The 26,270-nt window shown below is 37.2% G+C and overlaps 1 protein-coding gene across 1 annotated transcript in view; it reads right to left on the bottom strand.

Annotated features, from left to right (window-relative positions):
* Nucleotides 1-25,895, bottom strand: part of LOC119798582 (dmX-like protein 1) — a 79,190-nt gene extending 53,295 nt beyond the window's left edge. The window contains exons 1-19 of the mRNA XM_038308125.1: nt 25,698-25,895; nt 25,062-25,187; nt 20,663-20,740; nt 20,227-20,305; nt 18,381-18,522; nt 18,126-18,192; nt 17,830-18,014; nt 16,140-16,344; nt 14,970-15,153; nt 13,431-13,607; nt 13,127-13,356; nt 10,335-11,040; nt 9,893-10,014; nt 8,542-8,631; nt 8,179-8,281; nt 7,965-8,087; nt 6,533-6,748; nt 2,308-3,548; nt 751-1,006 (exon numbers count right to left, since the gene is read on the bottom strand). Coding sequence (XP_038164053.1) covers nt 751-1,006; nt 2,308-3,548; nt 6,533-6,748; nt 7,965-8,087; nt 8,179-8,281; nt 8,542-8,631; nt 9,893-10,014; nt 10,335-11,040; nt 13,127-13,356; nt 13,431-13,607; nt 14,970-15,153; nt 16,140-16,344; nt 17,830-18,014; nt 18,126-18,192; nt 18,381-18,522; nt 20,227-20,305; nt 20,663-20,740; nt 25,062-25,187; nt 25,698-25,784 — 4,417 coding nt within the window. The 5' untranslated portion in view covers nt 25,785-25,895. The remainder of the gene's footprint in view (nt 1-750; nt 1,007-2,307; nt 3,549-6,532; nt 6,749-7,964; nt 8,088-8,178; nt 8,282-8,541; nt 8,632-9,892; nt 10,015-10,334; nt 11,041-13,126; nt 13,357-13,430; nt 13,608-14,969; nt 15,154-16,139; nt 16,345-17,829; nt 18,015-18,125; nt 18,193-18,380; nt 18,523-20,226; nt 20,306-20,662; nt 20,741-25,061; nt 25,188-25,697) is intronic.
* Between the last annotated feature and the right edge of the window lie 375 nt (nt 25,896-26,270).

The raw sequence follows: 26,270 nt of genomic DNA, 5'->3' as shown, positions 1-26,270 counted from the left end.
ATGCCTGGTCGGTGAATCAGTGCCGTCTCTAAGGAGCTGTCCATTTCTCCACTAACTAGTAGGCATTTTTTTAGACATTTTTTCGGCATGTGTAATTTAATAACTACAGGGGGAAAATTGATTCTTTTTTTTTTTTCAAAGCCTTTTTTTTATTTTTTAAAAACTTTTTCAGAGCAACAGTGTCTAGAGATAGACGAAAAGAACTTCAGTGCCTGAAGCCAGTGTCTTCCTTTGAGGTCTGAGACCTGCTGTGAGACACTAAGCAGAGGAAAAACATGAAGGTTGACTCTGACGTGAATTCAGATGTGTTTATATTTTACTAAATATTTTTAAAATTTTAGAAAACTAGCTCCATCCCAATTTCGGTCAGCATCACAGGCAGTTCAATGAAAGAAGACCTTTAAAAAGCCGGTAAAATGTTTACATCTTTGCAGGAATAAGTATGTTTTAATGTACTCTAGTTATAAATAGAAAGCCGTTTTCACTTCCTGGGAAATATCCAAATAAGTAGCTAAAAACTTAAAAGTACCAGAATAATAAATCAAATATTTGGGTTAGAGCAAAACTGCCCTTAGAGAGACATTTCTTATACTTTATTAGAGCAAAATTGCTTTGAAATAATTCAGTGAATATTTTAACTCAAATGGTTTTAAAACCAGACTGAAAAACTTCTTGACTTTGCAAAGATCCAGCTGAATGTTTTATGTCCAATGTAGATAATTTTGAAGAACCGCAATGCTGTAAACTCACCAAGATGTGGCGTATCCTCATCAGCTGCCAGCAAAGCGTACAAAGGCAGGGGAGGGACGGAGCTGATCTCTGTGTAGTCAGGGCTGGAGCTTTCTGATTTGCTGAATATCTTCTGGTCCCTGGCTGTGCTGCCTCCTACACTGATAGTCCGAGAGCGCACACGTTTCTCCGGATGGGTGGCATTGTCCTTAAGTATCACAATTTCCCCAGCGATGCATTTTACTAAGTGTGAGAGGATTGCTTTGGCACGGTGAACCTTAGGACAGACAGATTATGTTACAAACATTTATCTAAACATTTTTATGAGTCACTTTACAAAATAAACATTTACAAGAAAGGCATGTCCTCTCTCCTTGGCCACAAAACCCATCTAAAAAAAATTTTTTTTTTTGACAGTAAAGTGAATTAGTACAAGGTTTATAGAATGATAAAACAGATTTGAGTGTAATTCAGTTCTGTGCAGTTTGAGAGTTTCTGCTGACAGAAATGAAGCAAAAATCTACATTGAAATAACAGCTGTTCTCTGCACAAACCTCTTGAGCTACAAGAGCAAATTTTGGCAACTTCTTTATACCTCAATGATTTCAAAATAGTCAATCAGAAGAGAAGTAGGCCTACTCTAACAGTGGTTGCTTCTACTATGGTGAAACAGTCTGGGTCAGTTTCTTGGGGCAACGTCCTTCAAAACACATCTTTGCAATCTGCACATTTCCAACAGAAGTTGAACATTAAGAAAACATATTGCCAGTCGCATATAGAAGATTTTCTCATAATAATGACAAAATTTTCTGATTAATTTTTTAAGACCATAAAGGCCATAAAGAAAGAGGTGGTTAAATCAGTTTTATAACCTCCATCTCCTTATGACCCTATTGCCCGATCCACAATGAATAGATTTGCTGTAATCGAAAAAGTATTTTGTTGTTTATTTTATTTTGTGGAAACTGTGTAACCAAACAGATCTGGAGTTTTGGGAAAACTTAAACAATAAAAAAAACTAGGTCCCAAAGGTAAAAATCAGATAATGCTGGTTTTATATTTTTGTGTGTACATGTAAGCAACATGTTTGTTTTTTTATCTTAACATGTTTCTCATGACTGAAATTAATGCTTCTGCCTTAGATGCTGGTTAGCATTTAAAGCAATGGTTTGATTGGTAAGGACATACATTTTTTTCCTAATTTGAAAAAGGATAAAATATATTCCAACATGCCAATGTGCATTAAAGTGGAAGTGAAAACTCCTTTACATTTACCGTTACATTTAATCTCCAACTTCTTGTTTTAATATATTTTTATATTCAAATCTCTCAGTAGTTTTATGCTCAACTTTAGAAGAGCTCCTTTGAACACATCACCATGTGTAACAATTAGACTTTAACATAAACAGAGGTTTATATAAAATAGAAAAGGAGCAGATTGCGCCTGTAATTCTCAAAGGTAGTGTCTGGGACGTTTCTACACTGCAGCAACAGAGATAACCAAGAAATCCTAATTAACTAAAATTGCAAATCAATTTAAAAAACCAAACCAGAGAAATTTCTCTACTTTGTTTTTACCTTGCCCAGATCCATGAGCTCCAGTAACTGTACTGGATGGTATTGGGGCAGAGTAGGAAAGAGTTGGTGAGCTGCTTCAAAAAGTCCAGAGTCTTCCATCTCCACAGGAAGGTCATAGACGGTTTTCTTCCCACTAAGTTTCTGCGCCAGGCTCATCATTGATCTTGTTAGGGATCTTTTAGGCAGGGTTAGTGACGCTGTGGGAGGACCGGTGGTGAAAACGTCCTCCTGTCTGACAGCTGAGAGTATAGAGGAGACGCTGCTGCCGATGTCCGTGTCTTGGACGACGGTAACGCTGGGTTTAGGGGGAACTGGGGGTTGCCATTGGGAGTAAACATGCATCTCACAGTCCATTCCCACAACCAAGATTCCATCCCGAACCCAGGAGAGGGAGACTGGGATAGGCAAGGAGCCTTCAACGGAGGAAATCAGATTGACAGATCGAAGGAGAACCAGACGGGACAGACTTTGCTCTCTGTTTGTTTCAGAAGACAGGCCTAAATCTGGAGGCTTGCCAGAGAGACGGCCATACATATAAATCTTAGTCCCAATGCCAACAGTCAATATATGTGACCCATCTTCTTGGGAAACCCAGTCTAAATGAACCGGGCTCCTATTAGCAGAACCAGGACAGTTTCCATTAGCTGCAGAGAAGTCTGTGTTATTTGCATGATTAGCATGTCCATCAGTGGAGCCGCAGAAAGTTGAGGGTTCTGTGTTCTCCAGGACTATAGTTTGCTCCAATATCCACTGTGAACCACCAGTGGACTCACACTGAAAGGTGCTGATGTGAACTGCTGGTTCCCTTGTGATGGTTGGGTTAGGGCTGAGAGCAAAACTTGGACAAGGCTTTAAGGTAAGAGACGGGGTCAGGTAGGCGTTGTTGCAGAAAGGGGAGGATGACAAGGCTGGAGGAGAAGGTAGCAGTCTGTGAGAGCTCAGGTGGGGTGTTGAGTTGAGTGGTGGGTTGGTCGCCTGCCTGTAGGCCACAGCGATCCTTCCAGAGTGACAGCAGCTCACCTTGATGGGCTGACCGGGAATGGTAACAGCGCTGCTGTTGGGAAGCGTCTCCTCCACCAGCAGACGCCACTCTTCCCACTGATACACCAAATGGTCGACAGTGGAGGGTTCAGTTCTCAAAACGTTACACCTCCAGAACCGCACCTTTCCATCAGAACAGGAAGTGGCAAGGAGATAAGGCACAGGGCCTGACGGTAGAGAACACGATGCACTCAGATGGCCTGAAGAGAGGTGGGAAGAACTGAATTAAAACCTCTTCACATTTCAAGACAAAACCCAATCGTATTTTAGCTAACTTTTACTACAAAAGAAATTCAAATTACAACATGTTATCGCCTCATTGCCATACGGACAGAAAAAGAACAAATTTGTAGTTCTGTATCCGTCTAACTCTAAAGTCTGTGTGCTGTATATCTAGATAAATGTTTAGATTTTTTGCAAGTATCCTGACTGACCGGAAACAATGCATGGTTTAGTAACCTTGAACTTAAATCATTCTTTTTTTATATCTGGTTTGGTCCAGTTTCGGAATTTTAATTTAACACCAGTAAAAATCCGATATAAACAAAACAGACAAAAACAAAAAAAAACTATCTTTGGTTTGAAGCTTTTTGGAATCAAAATCCGTTAGATTTAATATAACATTGAAACAAGGGCATATACAAAGGAAAAGATCTATGAGCTGTACTTTAAGGCCATTTTTAACAACATTCTGTAAAGGAGGAACACTGTGCATGCTGCCTCTTTAATTGCTGTAGCATATCTTAACTTTTGGAAGTAGTAAGCATGGAGGGTTCAAGTGTCACATGCATTTAGAGCATTACATGACACCATGTCTGCTATGTTTCAAATTACTTCTTCAACATATCTGTAGATTTAATAAAAAAAAAATTTTAATCACTTTATCAATCCTTAATTGCAGTTCAAAATATGAGCTTAGGAATCCCTGAATATTGCAAGTTTAAAAAGGACTGCAGCCTTAGGGCATACAACCAGATGTTTCCAATGTATGTTGCCTTTTCTCTAGAGATAAGTGAAACCGAATAACAGCAGGTCATAATGCTATTTTTGTTTTTGTAGAAGGTATTATTTTAAAAATACCTTTCAGACTTTATAACAACAATTTGCATCAAACAGCATTAAATTTTGTAGGTTCAATTTAGTGACTTCATTGTGCTTTGTAGAGAAATGGAGGAACACAAACCTCACTGCAATGACTGAAACCTTTTGAGAGCCTAGATAATATACCATAAAAAATGTGTGACTCAGGTACAAAGTTCAACATAAAAAAAAAACGTTTTCCTTATCTCTTCTCCCTAGTCATCCTAGCTGTAACTTCTGTTTTTTTTTTTTACTCTGTTTTATTAACAACTACAATTAACAAAACTGTAGGTGGCATGGAAAAGCCACATCCACCAATAAACCAAGAAACGATGCGTCTGCAGTATGTATGATGACATAGTGAGGCTCTTCCCACCTCTCAAACTCAGAGGCACAGCTCCTTATCCGAGTTCTGGGCTTACATTTGGATATAAATGTGATCACTCATTGGTATCTAACAGTAGATAAAGAAACCAGTAAGACTGAGTGATTATTTAAAAATTACAAATAACCGAATTTGGAAGGAATAAATGCTAATAAAGAGTTATTTAAAAAGAACAAGAAATACCAATGCGCTTAACGAGATTAAATACAGTCAGAATGGCAAACTTTCATCTGTTTTTGACTCATAACTGCTAAAATAGCTTAAACTAACTTTGTAATGCACCTAGCTGCAAATAGTGTGGTATATTTCCTTTTTTTGTGAAGCATGTTTCACAGCTTGATTTTCATTGCCCCTTAAAATAAGGTCAACTCCCAATGGGGCTTGTTGACATAAAATAAGTTTTTGAAGGTGTATGTCATTTGTCTTATTTTTTGTCTATTTTTTTGTATTAGACTTATGAGAGAAAAAAAAACAAAAGAATATGATAATCTGATGTGATAGGCAAAAAAGAAAATCTGAAATTTAGATTTTTAAGACTTATCGACCAACCCTAGACACCAGTCAGGAGGTGAAGAGTACTACCTGCTTCCATGAACTCTTATACCGCATTTACACTACCCTTGAAAAACCGATCCGAGCTCGGATCAGTTAACCAAGCCGAGCTCGGTTCTGACGACCGTTTACACATCACGCTATCTCGGTTCCTCGACTCCTCGCCTCCTAGTGATGATCTGCGGTATTACTGCCAGTATTGAAGGAGGAAATCAAGCAGTTGGTGGCGGTAATGCACCAAAAGTTGTTTGCCAACCGCCATAAAACACAAGAAGAAGACGAAGAAGGAGGGAATCAAGCAAATCAAAATGGCGGTGCCCGTCACATTCAGAAAGTTATGCTTGATTATTATTGCTGCACTTCGGTGTTATTGTTTAAAATGCCATTATTTAAAATGTTGCGTGGAGAAGATTTCGATTGTTGTTTATAGTTGAAGAAGAAGTTTTTCTTCTTCTGTTTCTGGAGGGGCATTACCGACAACTACTGGAATGGAGTGTGAATCGCGATGTGCAGCCAGACGGAGATGACCCGTTCTGCTTATGCGCTCCTGTTATCAGAGAACCGAGCCAGGGAAAAAATGAGCCGAGCTCACCTCTGGAACTGGTCTGCAGTTATCTCGGTTTGGTTGTGTCTAGCTCGGTTCAGTTCAGTTTGCTTTCCATTTACACACGATAAGTTATCTCAGTTACTAAGCTCGGACCGGTCTCGGCACGGTTTTTCAAGGGTAGTGTAAATGGGGTATATGGTACCATTATAAGAATTACAGGACATGAAAACAAAAAAAAGATGTTAAATAATTCCCCTTTTCTGTAGCGTCTGAGGACGTGAGGGACGTATACAGAAAAGGTCGGGCCCCTGAAAAAGAACCAGAACAATAAGCTACTGTAAAGAAAATTTAAAGAATGAAGAGCAGTAGTTGCTTTAATTCATTCAAAGGCTTTTTTTTTTATCAAATCAGACTTTGTTCAGACATGAAAGAAAGAAAAAAATCTTGTCCTTTTAAATCTGGGGTACGAGGCCTTTTCTTTATCATTACAGGAACATAATTTTTTTTTTTTTTTTTTTTTAAATAAGCATTGATTGAAGAAACCAGTGTTTCATGTTTTGTTGAAATCCAAACCTCAGTGTGTCTGTAATTATTCATACATGATCATTTTTTACTCTCACCTGCTGAAGGAGTAATGCTGAGGACTTCAACCCCTTGTGGCAGAGCCATCTCTTGGCTGCACAGCATGTGCGTGGTCAGGCTCAGACGGCATGCGCTCTTTAAGTTGGAAGTGCAAGGTTTACTCTTCGGTACTGGAGAGGTGGGCACATCGAAGATGAACTGAGACCCGGTTATAGGAGAAACTGGGTTGATTTCTTTCTCTCCTGTAGGTTCCTCTAAAAGGGGGAAGAAAAAAGCATTAGTCTTGGACTTAGTTGAGTCATACAATCATATTTCCCTGTATCATGGAAACCAACTTATACTTAATTTGGAGGCAAAAAGATTTTAATTGTATGGCACCAATTATATACAAAATGGTTAAAAGTGGTTGATGTGTAAACTAAGGGACAACACCCAAAAAGGTTAAATTCCAAGGTAATAATACAATAAAGAGTTGAAAGTAAACAAAAAGTACCCTCAAAAGGAACTTTACAACAAAGAAATAGCTGAGAACTTAAAATGAACCTCTGATATTTAATCTTTACCGCCTCTATCTCGATGACTCATTAACACTGTGGAGATTTTCTTATTGTGTCATGCTGAGCTGTGTGTTTTCAGCATAGCTACAAATTGTACAGCATATTAAATAAAAGCACACAAATATAGAAAAATATAGAGCTCTGAAGAATACAAATTAGTGACGTTTGGACATAAAGATAATAAAAAGCTAAGTGCTTTATAAGATTAAATCCAATTTGGTAAAGCATCAGACAATTCTATCCACTACAAATTAGTTTGCAAATAAACCCACATTTTAACGGTTTACAAATACAGAATAAATGATCTGATGTGGCCAGCATCCCAGCAAGCAGTTTCGAGGTAATTTTAAAAAAATAAAAATCTAACTTTTATTTTCAATTTTCATAACTTATAATAGAGGAATCTACTCTATAGATTTTTTTAAAAACTGTTTCAATTCATCACATTTTATTGGCCAAAACTGGCCTAAATGAAGGCCTGTCATTCACCTAAAGGTAAAGCAGCTAAAATGCCAATATTGTACTGAGCATAATTCAAACACAGTTTGCCTGTAGAATTACTTTCATTTACAGTCATGAAATCACGGGATTGTCGGGAGACTCATTAAGCTAGAGAAAGAAAACCAAGGAATGAAAAGTGGGGAGTTCAAATATCACCAAAGAAGGAAAACAAAACATCAGATTGTTTTCATATAAAGTCATCTAAATCTTGGCCATATTGGTCAGGACATTCCTTTAAGAGATTAACAATCTGAATGGATTCCTTCCGGTTTAAAAAACAAATAAAACGTTAAAACTATCCATTATGAAAACTTTTTTATGTCACCGAATTAAAATGCAAAGCAATAACAGAACACTTCATCTAAATTCTTCAAACCTTATGATGTAGCACAATGTTACTCAAAGTACTCACCTATAGTGACAGGACAAGCTGCCAGATGTAGATGCCACATATGGAGCAGAGAGCGACCTGTAGGTGTCAATTCCACTACCACCAGAAAAAAATGTCCCGAGAAGGCTGGCTTACTGGAAGCTTCTAGGAGACGAGCACAAAACCAGAAAATAATCAAGAACTTGTACCAATTAAACACATTGCAAATGTCCAAAACAATCAGAAATGTTCTTGCCAATAGAAGGAGAACAGGGAACGTCTTGAATGTCTTCGGTTTTGACACTGCCGAGGATCAGCTCCTCTTCAAAGACGTGCAGAAGCTGGATCTCCTTACCTTGCTGTGGAGAACAGCAGCAGCAAATGTTATCAAGCTAAATCCTATGGACTAGTTTGAAAGGCTTCTTATACGAGTGCAGAAAGCCACACTGGAAGTCTGTGTGCATGTAGTCACACAGGCAAACGTCCAACAGGCTCATGCCTATTGAAACATGCTGCAGCACTAAGGTACATTCAGAATCAGCAACCCCTTATATGTGTCAGATTTTTGTGTGTAAGATGTAACATTGTGTCTCTAATATTAGATATCATGCATACTTACAAAGTCTGTAATGGCATCCAGCTCAATGATACAGCCTGGTTTTGCTGTGGACTGCTGACTGATGATGTTAAACACCTCCCCAACGTATTTCTGAAATAAAACAACTAAAATGAATTTATCAAAATAGTAACCTAAACAGAGTTAAACTGATGGAAATCTAGAACAGGTAAACAAGGAGAGCTGCCAATGTCATATAACAGGCTATGCCACTAGCTAAATAATAAAAGCAATCACATAAACTTGTCTAAAAAACTTTAAGGAAGCTCCAACTCTCTCATTGATGTGTAGCACCGTAACACTCTTGTCAACAAACCTACTAGATGTCCTAATGAGATTTCAGGGAGCTTTTATGAATCAGTTTTTCCTGAATTAAGGAATGTTCTGCCTGTGTATTCAAATTTTTTTTCAACACTGTTACCAACAGAAATAGTTCTTCTTAATTCACCTTAAAATTTCCACTGACATTTATCTCCGTTTTATAATGTTACTGGACCAAGACAGCAAAACCAAAAAAGCAACACTATTTTAGATAACATGGAGGATACAAGTCAAATTATTTCCTTAATAGAGTAAGAGAAAAAAAATCTGCTAAAACAATAAATTTACCATTCTGCTTATTCAAACTTATCTGAACTGCAGATAGTAGTGTTCCAGATTGTGAAGCTCTGTATAAATGATGTAACATTTGCATTAAAATGATACTTTATCTGTGCCATATTTAACCAAAGCACTTTAAGAATACTATACAAATTGTATATCTTGCAAAGTAAGCCTGTAATTGTATATGAATCACAGTTTACGATGATTCTACAAAGAAAAACAAGACCGACATCTATTGCTGTTATTAAATTCATTTAGCAGTAAAAAAAAATAAATGAAATTTTAGATTTTATTTTCTTCTAAAATTTAGACTTTTTGTAGAAAGATAAATTAGATTTTAGAACAATATAATTATCTACTTAGAAAACTTACTGCTGATCCTGAAAAATCTGTGACACCTGTCCCCATATTTAAGGGATGAAACATAAAGAAATCACTTTTAAAGTCAATTTAGTCTTTGAACAGCTTAATGCACCAGCTGTACTCATGTGCAGCTGTTGGTTAAATTCCCCGTTTGTGCTTATCTGCACAGAGGAGTTTGGGTTCATTAGATGGTATGGGAAGGCAAATCTGGACATCAACTGCTTTTTGCCCAGTATCTAAAATAAAATAAAAAAGTTGCATTGCAAATATTCTGCATGTGAGAACGGAACCCACACGGTCGTTACACCTGATATATTCAGAAGGAATACATGTAACATCACACACACCTACTGCTAACTATAGTTTACCCTCCGATTGGATCACTCACAGAAATCTCAGGGTTGGAAAGCTCACTCAGAAGTTTCTTTGCCTCAATAACAGCCTGATAGAGCCTGAGTGACTGGCCGTCACTCGCCACAAAGCAAGCGCTGGGAGAGTTGCAGTAAACACCTGAGAATGGAGAGAAAAAAAGGTTAATGTAGACTTAACTCCATTGGTGAAACTCTTAGAAGGTAATATGCACATTTTAGCAGCAACTGATTTGAAATCTGACCCTTGTAGGTTTAACATCTAACACAATTGCATTTTTAGAAATTATTTATGCAAATTATGGTGAATTCGAGCCAATTGACCTCAAGTGATCATAGCAGATAATTCAGGAAAAACAGAAAACTCTAAATTTCCATCATTAGACTGAACAAACTACCTAAAAAATAAGTTGCTTTCATCATAAATGCTCATTGTAAAGAAACCGTAAAGCCAAATCTCACCTAAACAGCTGCTGGGAATGAGTGTTGGTAGCCAGGCTACATTGGCAAAAGCTGAGGCATGCAGGGAGTTTATCCTAGCAAGCTCTGAGACTCCGCCTGACAAAGACAGCGGCCCCACAGGGTCCACCCTCCACAGAATCAGCTCACTGTAGATGGCATTGGGATCCTGGGAGACCCCTCCGAGGGAGATACAACAGGCGGGTCGTGACCCACGAGATGGCAGATTAGTGGTGTAGGACTCCGGAGGAGCAAGGATGCTGTCAGCCTCTGGCGTCTTCAAGGCGTTGTGGTGTGAAGTGGTGAGGAGAAGAGGGAGCAGGGAGTGACAGGCCAGGTCATTGAGGTGGAAACGGTGACCACAGTAGCGTGATTTGTGAGAGACACTAAGCACTGTGGAGAAAGCAGAGTCCTCTGCAAAACTGACAGCCCACTGGTTCAGAGAGCCGTCATCATGTTTGGAGATCATGAGAACGTTGGGGGTGAAAATGCTCAGTCTGAGGCTGCTGCTGGATGCAGCCTTTCCATGACTCCCATAGTTTATTAGAACAGATCTGGTTCGAGACAATGAGGTCCCAGTCGGCCGCTGTCTGCCGTGTTGAATGGCCAGATCCACATTCTTGTTGCAGGCGTACATAACCACACTGTGGCTCAAGGAGATTGCGTCACCTGTAGGGAAAGCCACAGGAATGCGGGACACAAACGACACCTGGGAGAAAAGAAACAAAACACACACAAGTAACGCAAACTGGAGCAAGAAAAACTTGAAGCTCAATTTAAATTATTAAGAAGGGTTTGAAATCCTTTTCAAGGCTGAAAAAAAAAAGGCAAAAGTTCTTCCGGAGCTAAAGCTACTGTGTCAATACTGAAACCTCAAAGTTAACACGCTGGATCATTAACTTTTATCTCAAAACAAAAAGCAGGAGACATTTTCTCAACTCCTGTCAAGAGGTTTGTGGCAATATAAGATAAAAAAAATAATAATAAATTAAAAAAAAAATCAAGCCGACCCAAAAATAATTAAGACACAAGGGACACTATAGCTGCTGCTTTTGCTTCCTTTCATTTGCTTCATTTATGGGGAAAGAAATCAATCAATTCTTATGGTTAAAAACATGCTCAAAGCATTTTGTTGTTCTTCTCCAAACAGTTTTAATTTCTGGATAATCTTTTGTTGATAAGTCCTTCATTTTTTTGAGATGGTGGGATTTGTCTCTTATAATCTTCCTCATAAGCTGCTTACTTACAAAAGCAGCAGCATCACTGTATAGAGCGTTTTCAGGAGTATCAATTCCACATTAAACATCCCTCCCACAGCCTGTGATGGTAAAGCTTATGCTTTGCTGAATTTTAATGGGACTGCATTGGACAGACCAACACAAAGCCACATAAAACCGAAATACAATTAAAATGATATCCTATCACAGTTTAAAATTAAAATGTTTCTTAATATTCAGCCCCCGATGAGCTAATACCCCCAATACAACTACAATATAAACAATTGCTGAAATATTTCTTAGAAAAAGTGAACAAACGGCAGCATGGAGAACAATGAACTCAGCAGACAATTCAGTAATGAAACAAGTAATTCTTATTCTATCAAAATAGTAAGTTTTATTTTATCATTGTTCTTTCATTGTGGTTAATCATCTCTTTTTGAGGGACTATTTTTACTTTGAATTAACTGAATAAAGACATTTCACTGAAGTTTATTTTGGTTCTAGGTTTACTATGGGAGGATCTGTGATTGAGGACAGCTGAGATTTTTCGTTGTTGTTTACATTAAATACAGCTGGTTTGACATTTTGTACACACAGGGTGTATACAAAACGAACATGTACATGTAATCCAGCAAGCTGAGGTATTGGTAATATCGCCCATAGAGGTAAGAGGTTACAACACACCTTTAACTCTCTCTGTAAACTAGCATCTCAATTTTTTTTTTCCCCCAGTCATCGTTGTATTAAAAATCTTCTCCTTTTGTTCAGATTTGTTTCAGTGGTTTAAGCTGCACAGATAGATGGCATGCGCTTAGGTGACTGATGATAAAGTTGTTTATCGTTTCTCACTGTAAGTAAACAGTGTGCATAAAATGTTCACATTGAATCCAAATTGCCTTAAAAAAGTTGTAAATGATGAAATAGCACAGTGTAAGAAGGAGATTAAACAGATAAAGTTCTGGAAAGAGAAGAGAAATAGGTTCTTATTCAAACAAGTCAACAGCTGCTAGTGGATGAGTTGGGAGAATACTCATCTTGGTGTCTAATGTGTGTTTGAGTCAGGCTTCCTCCAATAAACTGTTGATGCAACCCTGAAAAGGGCAGTAAACTCCAAGTTGCTTACTGATTTGCATATCCTGAGTGTCTGCTTTAGATGTGTGCATATTTGTCAGAGTGTTTTTTTTGGAACGTGCCTCTTTGCTAAAGCACTTTCTGAGAATAGCGCGACTCAAAAACGCAATCTGGTTAAAGCTGAGATTTTTTTTTTGCAAAGACAAGCAGGCATACTAAATGTGTAAAACAGGAAGATGAAACAGTGCAAAAACTGCAGCAAAAGCAGGATATATAAAGTTTTGATCTCAAAGGACTGAATATAAATGACAACCACTTTTTCTGACTTTCAATTATAAGACCAAGTTTTTTTTAGTTCACCATTACTTCATTCTCATAAAATAATAGTAAAATAGCATAGTTTGAGTGCAATAAGGGGTATAGGAATATAAATACATCTGCAAGATGCTGCAAATCTAAAAGTCATTAAAGATAAAATATAAAAAAAAAAAAAGTGTTATTTACCTGGGTTTGCCTGAACATGCCTGGGTGGTATTCATCTAACCAGTCCACATGCCAGACTAACAAAGAGCCATCCAGGGGATGTATACTGAACAGCATGTCTGCCCCTTTATTCCACTCTTCTAACAAAATGTCCACCTGATGCTCCACAGCGGCTACAGGAAGCTCCCCTGGGCCTCCAGAGTCACTTGGCCGATTCTCTTCTTCATCTGAGTTATCTTCATCATAAAGGTCTAAAAAATAAAGCGAATCGTCAGGCTTATTGCTAAGAAATAGAGAAATAATGTTGGGGAATATTTTTCTGAACCTTCATTTGGGGATTCATTCCTTTGTTCAAGGCTTCCTCCAAGCTGCTGCAGAAAGACTTCCATGGCTAAAGTGAAGTGAAGCTCCTTATTGTTAAGCCAGTGGACCGTAAACAGACCGCCGGGTTCCTCATCATCTACTGCACTCAGAGCAGAGATGGAAGGTAGCAAAGGAATGTCTAAGGAAAAAAAAAGACAAAGAAAAAATAAACTGTTACATTTAACATTAGAAAAACACTAAATCTGTCAGAACAAATAACTTTAAATAGATGCTAATATGGCTTGTAGTATTCTATAGTGTAACCGTTCAAGCATGCAAATAAACTCTTACAGCATTTTCAGCCTTAAGCCAGAAGCAATCTAAAAGAGTTTGAGCAAAATTAACTTGTCCCACAAACAAAAGACAAAAAAAAACAAAAAACCTTCTAAACAGGAAGTGAACAAAACGCTCACAGCTACTATGAGCAGCCCTAAGCACAAAAGCTCACTGAGATGGTAAATAAATAGCCAGAAGCAAAAACAGAAAACTTTATTATGCAGTAATCACTGCATGGATGTCACATCTGACTTATTGGGCTGTACTTTCACAGCCAGAACCTGGTAAATGAGTAATTTCATAACGCATCCTTATAAATAACATCCAGCTCAACTGTTTGAGAATTCAAATAGAAAAATAATAAATTCAAATACTATAAAGGGGAGGTCTTCAACAGGGGGTCAGTGACCCCTAGGGGGTCCACAGAGGTACTGCATGGGGGTCATAAAAGTTTTGGTTTATAAGATTTTTTTTTTTTCATATTCCTCCCTGCAATTTTATCCACCATTTAAAATGTCTTTAAATACAGAGCAATTTCAAACTGGGCACCATTTCATTCACAACACATGTCCCATCAACAAGGAATCAGAAACACTTTAATAATCCACAATACTTTTGTTACATTACTCAATATGTAATAAAGTGACTATAGGTTCAGTTTGATATAACAAGATTTCATACAATATATATAATTAAGGGGTCCCCACCCTATTGAAGACCCCTGCTATAAAGCTTCATTACACACAGGCTGATATTTTTCAAATACTTCTTTACATTTTTATTAACAATAAAAAAAAAAACTGAGTTGTGACGATAAACCTTATTTATTATAAAGCAAATCACAAAGCAAATCCTACTACATGATTTCCTGGATTTTCTTTTTTTCTCTCTCATAGCTAAAGTGTACTTAAAATGAAAACTACGGACCTCTCACTTTTTTAACTAGGAGAACCTGCACAATCAGAGGTTGACTAAAACTTTTTTTCTTCTGCTGTAGCCAAAAGAAATCCCATTTAAACATTTAAAAATCTTCATCTTATGTAGGTGAAAATTTTAGCGAAAAAATTTATTTTGGATTTAGTTTAATAGCTGCAAGATATAAACATGAAAATGAACACATCATCAAGTGCTTAACTTTGGGAATCGGATAGTGTTAAAGTTAAAACATAGCTCCAACTACAGGTCTCACTCAAAAAGAGAAAGTATGTACGTGTTAGCTTCACACCTGTGGCCGGGTTAATGCTGGCTGCAATGTGGAAGTGGCAGAGAGCATTGGCGTGAGGAGCTCCACTGTTGCTGCTCCTCCTGTGGTTATGGTGTCGGTTCAGATGGTGAGACGTGCAGCCAGTCAAAGACGGTTGAGGAATATCCCGGTAAGAAGACGAATGCCACGATTCTTGGAAACTGAACTGCAAGGGACACATTCAACAGTAAAGCTTATTGGTTGAACATTTTGTACTACTTTAAAAATCAGTTGAACTTATCTGCAGATATAGTGTCTAAAGTTTTCTTTAAAGTGTTTTTATTATTTAAACATGTTCTGAATTTCAAAGTGATTTGAAAATCAATCCTTTGATTTAATCAATATATTCATTTAACCTTTCAAGTTATCATGTCATATTCTCCTATTTCCACCAAAGAAAAAATATTGAAGAACAGTTTAATACAATATATTAACTAACTTTGTGGAGGAAACCATAAAGTGAGGTTTCCAAATAAATATTCTAAACTTTGTTCATTCCATTTATGAAACAGAAATAAATATATTTTATTCATCTTAAAGTTTAATGTAAATTTGTTTGAGGCTATCCTTTAATAGACGTCATTTTCATCCCAGCTTTAATCTTCGTCTCATCTACCTGACTTGATAATAGTTTGACAGTTTCTGCACTTTTGAAGGCATAATATTATCCAGCTTGCATCACCAGGCATGGTAAGTCTTATAATGAATAATTCCACACAGGCTCTCTTTCAGACCGTCCTCAAGGCAAAGAGAAGAAAAAAAAATCTGCTAGCTCCCTTTTTCTGTAATTAAATGTAGTCTGGGCTCCATAAGATCTTGTGAACACTGTAACTGCATTAAATATCTAAGATGAAATGGATTTTAGTTTGTATTGGGAATTACAGCGTTAGGCTGTCAGCTACAATCTGCTTCAAAATATAACAGGAGAAGAACAAAGGATAACTGGCTGAAGTAATGACAAAGCAACCACAATGAAGCCACACATTCTCTTTTTTGCTTGTAAAATTTTGCAGCTTCCTTGTTTCATTGCAGTACTACCTTTTTTATTTCATCTATAAAGTTAAGTATTTCCCCCCACAAAGTCAAATCAATTCTAGCTATATTGTGACCCTTTGTTTTGTGTAACCATTGCTGGTATTCAGAGCTACACACCTCTTGTGATGACATTCCAGCTGTATTCCCATTGCATGGGTGTTTTGAAGAGGGGGCAGCAGATCTGACCGTCTCCCCATCAGGAGTAGAAAGATGGCTGCTATGGTAACCAGAGATGAGGCTGTCACCTGGCAACAGAGTCTCTGCCCACAGCCGGCAAACACTGTCCTTACAACAGGTGAGCAGAACATTACAGACGGCCCCTCTGAAAGGAAAAAGGAGAAACAAAGAAAGATAACAGCAGAGAAAAAAAGAAAGATGACAAAAAGGAACTACTGAAGAGCTCTGCAGAACTGCCATTTATAGTAATGGCACAACTAGGTTAAAACAAGAGAGTTTTGCTGCACATGTTCCAATAGACAAAAGCAGGTTTAAGTATCTGCAATCAGGTAATAATTATGTCTCGTAAATAATTGTAATAATATTGAGGTCTATCCTCTGTTATTTTTGTTATCCTAAAGTGGCCTAATGCATTTTCTGGTCTGTTCTTCTTCTTTTTTTTTTTTTTTTTTTTTTTTTTTTTTTTTTAACTCTGGCTGTTTTTACCCAAATATATTGTGCAGTTTGGCTATTTTTAGTTTGTTTTGCTGCTTAACTTGGACTCAATGAATCATTCAGGCATAAAGTCAATTATCTTACAATCTGATGCTTTATCCTCCAACTAAATATCTTCTTAACAATAAGCAAATATTTAAGACCTATGAAAGAACCCATCCGAGTTAGAAGCTAAGTCACATTGATAGCATGGACTTAATTTAATATACTAAACTTTTTTTTAAACAGATATGTTTTCTTCCTCTCAAGCCCATAAGGTCTATACTTTCCTAAGAAAAGAAAAATTACTTCAAGTTGACTCTACAAGCCTTTATGTTTTAAGAAATTGAAGTAAAACTAAATGTGTTCATTGAAAAAGCCTGATATCATGATGAATGGATGCTAAAGAACAAGCAAAAAGATACACTACAGTAAAGATAGCAATGACTTTTCCCAAGAGACAGGCTAGGAGCATTTAAGTAGATGGTAGTTTTGCTACAGTATCTGTCTGGAAATATTGGAATCCGCATGAATAAAACATTTATTTTTTTCCCAGTTCTGTTCATTCATATTTGCTTTGCTGTAGAAAACTTAAGGAACATTACAGTTATCTTTCTAGACAATACTTTTCTATAATTCTATGAAAAGCATGCTTAGAAATTCTGCATTTATGGAAATAGTTTTCATATTATGATTGATCTTTGCAATTTAATACAAGTTGTTTTTCTAAACTCTTGACTTATAGTAGTGGGCTATAACATGCAGTTGCCTCTTATGGTTCTGAGCATTAAGAAAAAAAAATCCAGATCTCTTCAAATCTAGTTTCTAGTAACTAAATCTAATTCATTAATAGCACCTAAATTTAGCAGATTTAATCAATTCCAAACACTTTACAAGAATTTCTAATTATTATATCTTTGACTCTCTACACTGTCAATGTAGTGATTTAAAAGCAGATTACACTTCTAGTTCATCTTATCAAAAAAGGTTCAACCAACAGGTCACTAAAAATAGATGTAATAGATGCAGTTAGATTACCTTAGCTTTTCTTATTCACATGTACAGTTAACATGGAGCTACTGTATATTAGATAATGGGAATCTCCCAGAGCAGCAAATGAAGGGCTGTAAAAATGAAAGCATGTTAGCATTCATACCGTGGCATGTACTTGCTGGTCTTCCTCCAGGAAAAACCAGTAACGGAGCGAGGATGGGCCAAGTAGATGAAGGAAAAGCCCAGCTCTCCCTGAACACTCATACTAGGGTCTGGTGGAGTAAACAGCTGTGCAACACATGACTTCCACTTGTTTGTGCTGTACCACACCTTCACCAGACAGTCATCCTGAAAAGAGATACATTCACCAATCTAAACAACGCAGAGCAGTTTTGCTATCAAAGTTTTAAACTAAAGGATTTCACTGTAATATTGGTGCCTTTATAAGCATACACTTACCTGTCCAGCAGTAGCAAAGAACTGCCCATCAGGTGAGAACTTAATTAGGCTGACTGGAGATGCAGTCCTTATGAAAGAAAAACAGCATATTACAGGAATTTGAAGATAATTAACCACAAATTGGTGCTTAATGTTTATTTTATTATTTAAGCTGGTTTATTATTCAATGCTGTAATAGGACAAATATCATAAATTAGGAGTGTATAAAATATCAAGTAATTGTAAGGTAACAAAATTATTTCACTCCTTTCTTACTTGCTCTGCCAGATACACCTCCAGCCAGAATCAGAGTGTCGTTCTGTGGCTCTTGTTGGTTTTCCCCTTCCTTCACCGTCATCTTTCCCATCAGCATTGGACCACAGCTGAAGGCTGCCAGAGCCGGTTAACAGAGTACCATCTGAACACAACAAATATATTCTCTGTTTCAGGATCCTTAACATCCAGTCATAAACTAAACATATGTTTATGTAAGCAGCAAAATAAGTTAACAGCTACACCTCAAACAATATATGATTCTAATCAGTCAGATAGTGAAACTCAGATTCATTACATATATAATATATATTTCAAGCATTTATATTTTTTTAATTGGATAAATATGGCATTATAGGACCCATATTCATAGAAATGTTGAATATCAAATGAGTTTTAAAGCAGAAATAAGACTGCAGGCTCAGGTTATGCCTCACACAATAGTGGGACAGACTGCTGACTTGACCATTTCATCTACAGACAGACTCTGACTCCATCCACAAACAGCACAGGTCACAGAGGTCATTTGTAAAAAGATAACTGTTCAAACCAAGGACAGAGTTTTCCTATAAAATCTGTCATGCAAAATGGCCACCATGAAATAACGAGCACTACGGTGAAGTCTCTACTGTCACAGTGACATAACTAGGGTTTAAAACAATTAATCTGATGAATCTATTATTGAAATTATGGTCAACTAATTTAGTATTAATCGTTAACTAGAGTATAGAGACTCTAAAACATGCCTTTAGCTGACAGAGTTACCCACTTAGAGCAGTAAGTATATCAAAATTGTAACAATACACAAACATTTAACATTTAAGATTAACTCAAGTGGAAAAGCTTTAGTTTAACCTGGTTTAACTTTGTAAAAAGTGTTCTTTAAGGAATCTTTGGCTATTTTATTATTGATTAATTGAAAAAATAATGAACAGTTTAATCAATTTGCCAAATAATTGTTATTGCAGCAAAAGACATAACCATGGTTTGTTCCCTACTGCCATCTCTTTCACCAAATATTTTTTTTTTGTCCTCTTTCTATAGAGTCTGCCTGTTGTTCATTATTTTATATCAGTGCTCACAGGCTTGAACTGTATTTTTTTGTTTTACTCATTAAAATGACAAAGAATCTGAATCATTTCGGGTCCTCAGGCTCAACGGATTCCTAAATGGAAAATGTTTTGGAAAAAAAGTTCCTAGCAAAGAAGGCAGTGAAATAAAGCCCATTGAAGCGCTTGCTGTGGAAATCCAAGACATGGGATACAGCTGGCATATTCCCATTTTAAGAACTGTGATTCCTGAACCAAAGACAATGTCCGTATTTTACTTAGGCTAAGGAGAAAGATCACAGGACTATTGATGAAAGTAAAAGCTTCTTTGCTTCAAGTTTAACAGGAAGTCATAACTGTAAGGGCTGATTAAAGGGTAATTTCATCAGCTGCTGCAGAGTTTTGTTTTTTTAAACCCAAAGTTACAGAGGCAGTCTATAAAAAAGTTTAGAGTTCTTCATGCTTCCTTCTGCTGACATTATGGAGATGATAATTTCATGTTCCAGCTGAAAAAAGCATTACCTGTTTAGATTAGATATTTCTTAATTTTTGGTCTGATATGTTTCATTCTCAGAAGCTGATTTTGTTTTCCCTTTTTTAAATGTAAGCAACAATAATCAAATTAACACAAAATGCCTGTGTAATATTTCTGTAGTTGTCTATACGTCACCTCTACCTATTAGATTGATATACTGAATTTATGATATTCCAGTGTATTGAAATAAGCTCTTTTTTTTCTAGAGCAGTTCCAGTTCTTTAATGTGAATGTTTAACATAATGAGGAGAGTGTGTGAAAGTACCTGTGGGGTGCCAAGCCAAGTTTCGTACCATTGACTCTAAAACAAACTGCCCAGTCTTCTGCCACTGACAGCTTAGTTTCTGTAACAAGAGAATTATAAAAAAAGATAAATAAAATAAATCAATCCCATTTCAGTCAAGAAGCAACTACCGTTTTTTCAGCTATTTCAGAAATGCCACAAGTTGAACAAAAACTAACAGATGTAAGTCATAAGAGTCACATGTGATCAAGCCACACAGATGGTGAGATAAAACTAGGGAACATCTGCAGAGGGACGGACGTGTGCGGCATTATTTTACTTCTTCACACTTTTTAATGGTAACTCTGATATTTTTTTCTTTAGAAAACTGACAGCTACGCACTACCCAGCTGAAAAAAGATACCTACACATAATTATAACACAAGCAATGGTATAGAGAACACTGTAGACCACTTACAGTTGATGAAGTATACTTTTGATCTTGGTGCTGAATTGGCTCAAAGACACAAACGATGCTTCCATAGGAAGCTGCAATCTGTCAGAAAAAGAGGATTAAGGACTTAAGCAACAATTTAAAAATTAAAATATATGAGCTAGTTGCACATGATCTTGACTGACTGGAAGTACTGTAGCCTTAGGTTTCGTGTGTGTGTGCATTTTTAAAAATGGATTTGAGAGGGCAGGGTACTGGGGTAAAGCAGGTGACCCATTCAGAGGGCCATAGTCCCCTGCAGGGCCATCACAGGTTCAAATCAAGGCCTGTTGACCTTTTTCCGATTTTCTTTCCACTTCTATTTCAAACCCATTTCCTGTCTACCTACTTTCAAAGAAAGGCCACAAAAACAACAAAAAAATAAAAAGTTCAGACCTAATAAGCTTTCTCATCATCATATAAATGCCTAATAGGGTCAGAAAAACTGAAAGCAGGTTAGCTGTATTAAAAACAAAAACACAAAGGCTGAAATATTCTGTCTATAGCTCCAATCTTTAGATTAAATACAAAGCTAAATACACAGATAACTTTAAACTGAGTAAATACCTGAAATATTAGATGCAAGTCATAAAGTCAGGAGTAAAGGGAGAAAAAAAAAAAAATCACATGCATGTTTATGTATGTTAGGAAGAAAAGTCTACAAGCGGTCACATGCCAAAGCTTGGTCACACAGATATCCTTCCAGTCAGGCAGGATTGGACAGAGAAGTATACAAACTCTGTTTAAAGTAATAGGTTTAGATTCGAATTCAAGACATATAAATAAAATTCTGTGTTTTTATGTTAGGCCTAAAAGAACTTTATAGAATATATCACCTATTTTTAGTTTAGATATGAAACAGCAGTATGCTGCTAAACTAACAGAAACAGACGATAAAAAGGTTCTGAGTTGACAGCATAGCTGGAACTCTACATCCCCACATTTTAACTGCTTCTAAGTAGATTTATTTTCACAGCTTCGCAACATTGCTTTCATATTATTCCACTGATTAAGAAAAAAATAGGAGCTATTTAGAAGCAAATAGGAAGGCCTTAAAATGCAAAGGTTCTCTTCAACTATAACAAATAATAAGAAAATAATTTGACGACAAATCAGTGACACCTAAACGTTCCCTAATAAGGGCACCGCTGATAACTAGCGAGTACATTTGGTGTAGTACTGCAGATATGCACAGTAGCAAGAAAGGCTGAATGACAATCCTGCCAACTTTCCACATTCCTAAACAGATCCACTCTGGAGGCAAGGGTGGATACTTTTGACCCAAAAGAATTGGATTAAACATCACGAGCACAGCAGCAAAAGCATGAGCCAACAGTTTTTATTCATTTGAAATCCCATCACGCTGGTCTGCTGTTTAATCTGCCCTCCACAATTAAAACACAACTGATGAGGCATTACTTAATTTCTTCTGTTCAATCTCTGATTTGCCCTTTAGAGTGACAACACCTAATCACTCAATAAATGGAACAGAGATTTGACTGTATGTACCAAGAATTAAGGAAGGGCTGCTTTGTCATGCTTTCAAGAAATGCAAGGGATTACTATTCTATGTTCTTGTACCCAAACCAAACAAAGAGTCTATATTTAGTAAAAGAGGACAGTAGAAGGTTACATGCATAAATGGAGAGAAATTCAGCACCAGAGCAACAAATAGTATTTTCAGTTATCTTTGAAGTGAGTCTGTTGTTAAAGATAATCTCAACAAATTTGAATATTTAAAAAGAACAACTTGTTCCGCCCTTAATTGGCAATAAAAAAAAAAAAATCAATTTAAAATGTGAATATTTAGCATGGATTTATAGACTGAAATATTTGATGGACAGTTTATAGCTAAAGCAAACCAAATACATTATGTCTCATAAAAATCAAATAGAAAAGCAGCTAAGCTGCTCAGGTCATTTCTACCAAGGTGTTCACTTTGATGTAAAGCAGAGTGGAGGGAAAAACTGTTAGAACAGCTTTAAGATGATTTTGAAATCTAATCACAACTTTGGCAGTTCTCATTTTTAGTCATTTCTAAACTAAGCTGAGGAGTGTTTAAGAGGAAATAAATAGTTATCCCAATTACTCCTTTGAGATAAAGTACATTTTTTATTCTATTAGGAAATCAAGATCCCAGACTCTGGAGGAATCGAGAAGAACTGAACCTCTTAACGGGGTCATAGAATGATTATATCAGGTATTTGGTGCTGGTCCTTAAGGTCTCTGAATAGGGTGTGTAACATTGGTTGGGCTGAAAATGGCATATTTGCTGTTGTATGAGCACTAATGTAAGCATGGTTATAAGCCCTAGAATGAAACAGGTTTTCTTCTTTTCATGGTATGCTAATGAATATTTAGATGAGCTGTGCGCTGATTGGTTTGTTCAAAACGAGAGAAGCTGCTGAACAAAGATGCATCATAGCAACAATTTCAAAATCTTCTGGGATTTTGGTCAACACGCCGGGCACTCGAACCGAGCCGCCAGCTCCGGGACTGGTCCGGGAACCCCGGCGGTAGGGGGCAGGGAGCCAGCTGGGACGGAGCGAACGAACGCGATCCTGTGACTGGAACCTGGACACAGGCGGCCCAGTGTTTCCCCCCGCCTGCCTTACCGGCCACCAGCCCATCTCTTCTGGCTGAGGACGGGCGGCTCATGGCTCTCTGCTGAGTTCCGGTATTCCAAACAGAATATTACTTACAGCTTGTGGTTGTGATGGCCTTACGGTCGGAACAGCCCCTCGTTTCAGTAAAAGAAGTTTAGCAAATCCTGCATTGAACTGTCCAAGATTTTGAAAGCTTTCTTTGGTAAAATGCTTTGAGCAAACAGCTGAGCATCAAACTTTGCAGGGATCTTCTGATAGACAAAAATAATCCATGCCTATCGAGTTTTCGGATCCTTGGGAAGATTGTAAAAAATGTCCCCTTTCTCCGCACAGTCTGGAACACTGTATTTTGCCCTTGGCCCTAGCTCATTTTCAATAGAGAAACTGCCTGCTTTATAATTCTTGTAGAAGTAAACCCAACTGTAGGATAAACAGCTAAACTGGTGTCTTACATCTACCTCTATTCATGTTCTTGGGTCAGTGAACCAGTGGGCTGGTCTGTATGTCAATTTCAAGGTGTGACAAAATACAGGCCAGAACCAAATAAGGTAACATCCCTAATTTAACGTCAATTTGGGGCTTCGTTTGTTTTCGCCCGTTTTATGGTGGAAGTTTAGAATTGTGAGATTTGCAGAGAAAGAAGGTGTCAATGGGGTTTGAACTTCTTTGTACGTCCATTTCACCCACTGAACAACTGTTATTCAACTCTGTTTACATTGTCATAGATCTTTAAGGCCATAACCCCGGTCCCAGGGGAGGATTTTAACCGTTTTATTTTTTAAGTTCATTACTCTTTCCCTTTGTGTAGCATGGACATATGTAGAACTCAGAAAGCTTACCAAAATGTGACAATTAACATGTCTGCAGAGGGCAGGAATCTCATAGATTTCAAGACTATAAGTTCTACCACAATCCACACAGTATTCACTAAACCAGCAGTAAAAGAAAACCTCAGGTTATCAACAACAGGATGAAAAAAAACAAACAAACACATCTTTCCAATGGTAGTAACTGCTTCACCAGTGTTTCCCTTGCAGAGCATCTCATTGAGAAGCTTCTAACTGTTGTGGGAATTTTACGACAGAGTAAGTCAGACCTTCCTCCAGTCATAAAGGCTTCTGAGTCCAGAGAGGCTCCAGGGCACTGAATTTGTGCTCATTGGCAGCATGACTATGATCATCCATGTCAGAGAAAAAGGGAAAGAGTGTTTGGCTTCTTAGCACAATTTACCACAGCAAAATGGTGGATGAAAATATATATACATTTTATTGGGTTATTTTTTTATCTCACTTATAGAAGAGTGTAGGTATTGTTAGGCTGTGCATCTAAGGTTAATTAAACCACCCTTTGATGTTGCCAACAGAAGAGTTTATAGCCAACACACACCGCCAACAATCAAAAAATGTCATAATGTACAATTGGCCTCTAATCATATCCTTTGCCTTCAGACATTTGAACCAAACTGTTCGGGAAGTTATCTCTATCTCTCTATCTAAAAAAACTTTCATAAAAAATACTATTAATTTTATATATATTAGAAAAATAAGCAAATGCTTTTTGTTTTTTTTACATTTGTTTTTTGTCTTTGTGGAAAGAAAGCTGCAAATATTTGATGTGCTATGAAGATTTTTTTTTTTACTTTTTTTTCCAACCTAATTTTTATTAAAGAGGCCTACTTTAGAACTGATTAAAATTATTTGAACTTCCTATCAGATGGAGAAAGCCTGTATATATATCTGAGAGAACAGAGACCATGCTTTATCGACATGAATTCTTACCTGTCCATCTCGCTGTGAGCAGTTGACACAACCGACCTGGATATTTCCATGTTTGGCTCCAGGGATGATCTGCAGCCGCTCAAAATTACTCCCTAAAATCACCACGTCACAACCTGACGCATAGGCCTAACAGAAGATACAGAGAGATAAAAAAAAAAGGACAGAGATATAAGCATTGCGCTCAGATACAGCCATGAAGGTTCAGTTGACCTACATTTTTAGCTGGAGATGGGACAAATTTACTCATCAGATTCATTTCAGCTATGTCTGTATTTATCTTAAAAAGGGGATCCTCACATGAGCTGTGATTCACAGTGAGTGAGCTTTACTTAGAGAAAGATCTTACCCTGCAGTGGTTGTCTTATAAATGAAACATTGGGGGTAGTGGCAAGGGTCATTATCTTGCAATATGTAAAACTCATCATCAAGCAAAACAAGACTATAGCCAATCTAAGAGCGTTTTCTAGGAGCTAAAACCAAAACAATTCCATAAATATTATGGTTATTTTATTTTTTCTCCCCCTCATTTCATAAATACATTTGGCTTTCAAATTAAGAGGTTTGACCACCTCTTTAAGAACCAGAGCATCTAAAAATGCTGAAAGGGAAATATTTTTACAGCTTGAAATATCTTACCGTGAAAGGCACATTGTTAACACTCCCGACAGAGAAGCAATTGTCCCCAGGGTTGACAGCCCCGGTAAGGACTTGATGGAGATTCATGGCTGATGCTGATGGCCTTTCCCCCACCCTAGCTTCACAAAACAATCCCACTCCAGGTGAGATTCATGGAAAACCATGAGATGGATCCGCTCATCCTTGCCTGTGGCCTGTAAACTCTGCCAACTTGCTGCAAAGACAAGAAAAGACAGAATAAATGCTTTTGATAAGAATCCGGTTTACATCTAAATAAAAAAAAACCTTCCCTCGTCACGGTCAGGTAAGCAGAACACACACAAAAATAAATAAATAAATAAATAAATTGAAAAACACGAAGGCTCACAGGATTTATTCTGACAGGAAAAAAATCAGGTTATAGTTCAGCAGCTTGTAGCAAATCAAAAGAAGAGTGCATGAAAAGAGGCAAACTTTCAAGCAATCACACAGCTAAGTAGAGCATCAAAGCAAGGCAGTCAGAGGTTATGATTAAGGGCTCTTTTCCTTAAACCATGAAGTCAGCTTGATTAGTGGGAAACTGCCAAGCATTAT

This window comes from Cyprinodon tularosa, unplaced genomic scaffold, assembly GCF_016077235.1.
Source record: "Cyprinodon tularosa strain WSP-4 unplaced genomic scaffold, ASM1607723v1 ctg63, whole genome shotgun sequence".
Taxonomy (NCBI): domain Eukaryota; kingdom Metazoa; phylum Chordata; class Actinopteri; order Cyprinodontiformes; family Cyprinodontidae; genus Cyprinodon; species Cyprinodon tularosa.
This window is presented reverse-complemented; position numbering and strand designations above follow the sequence as displayed.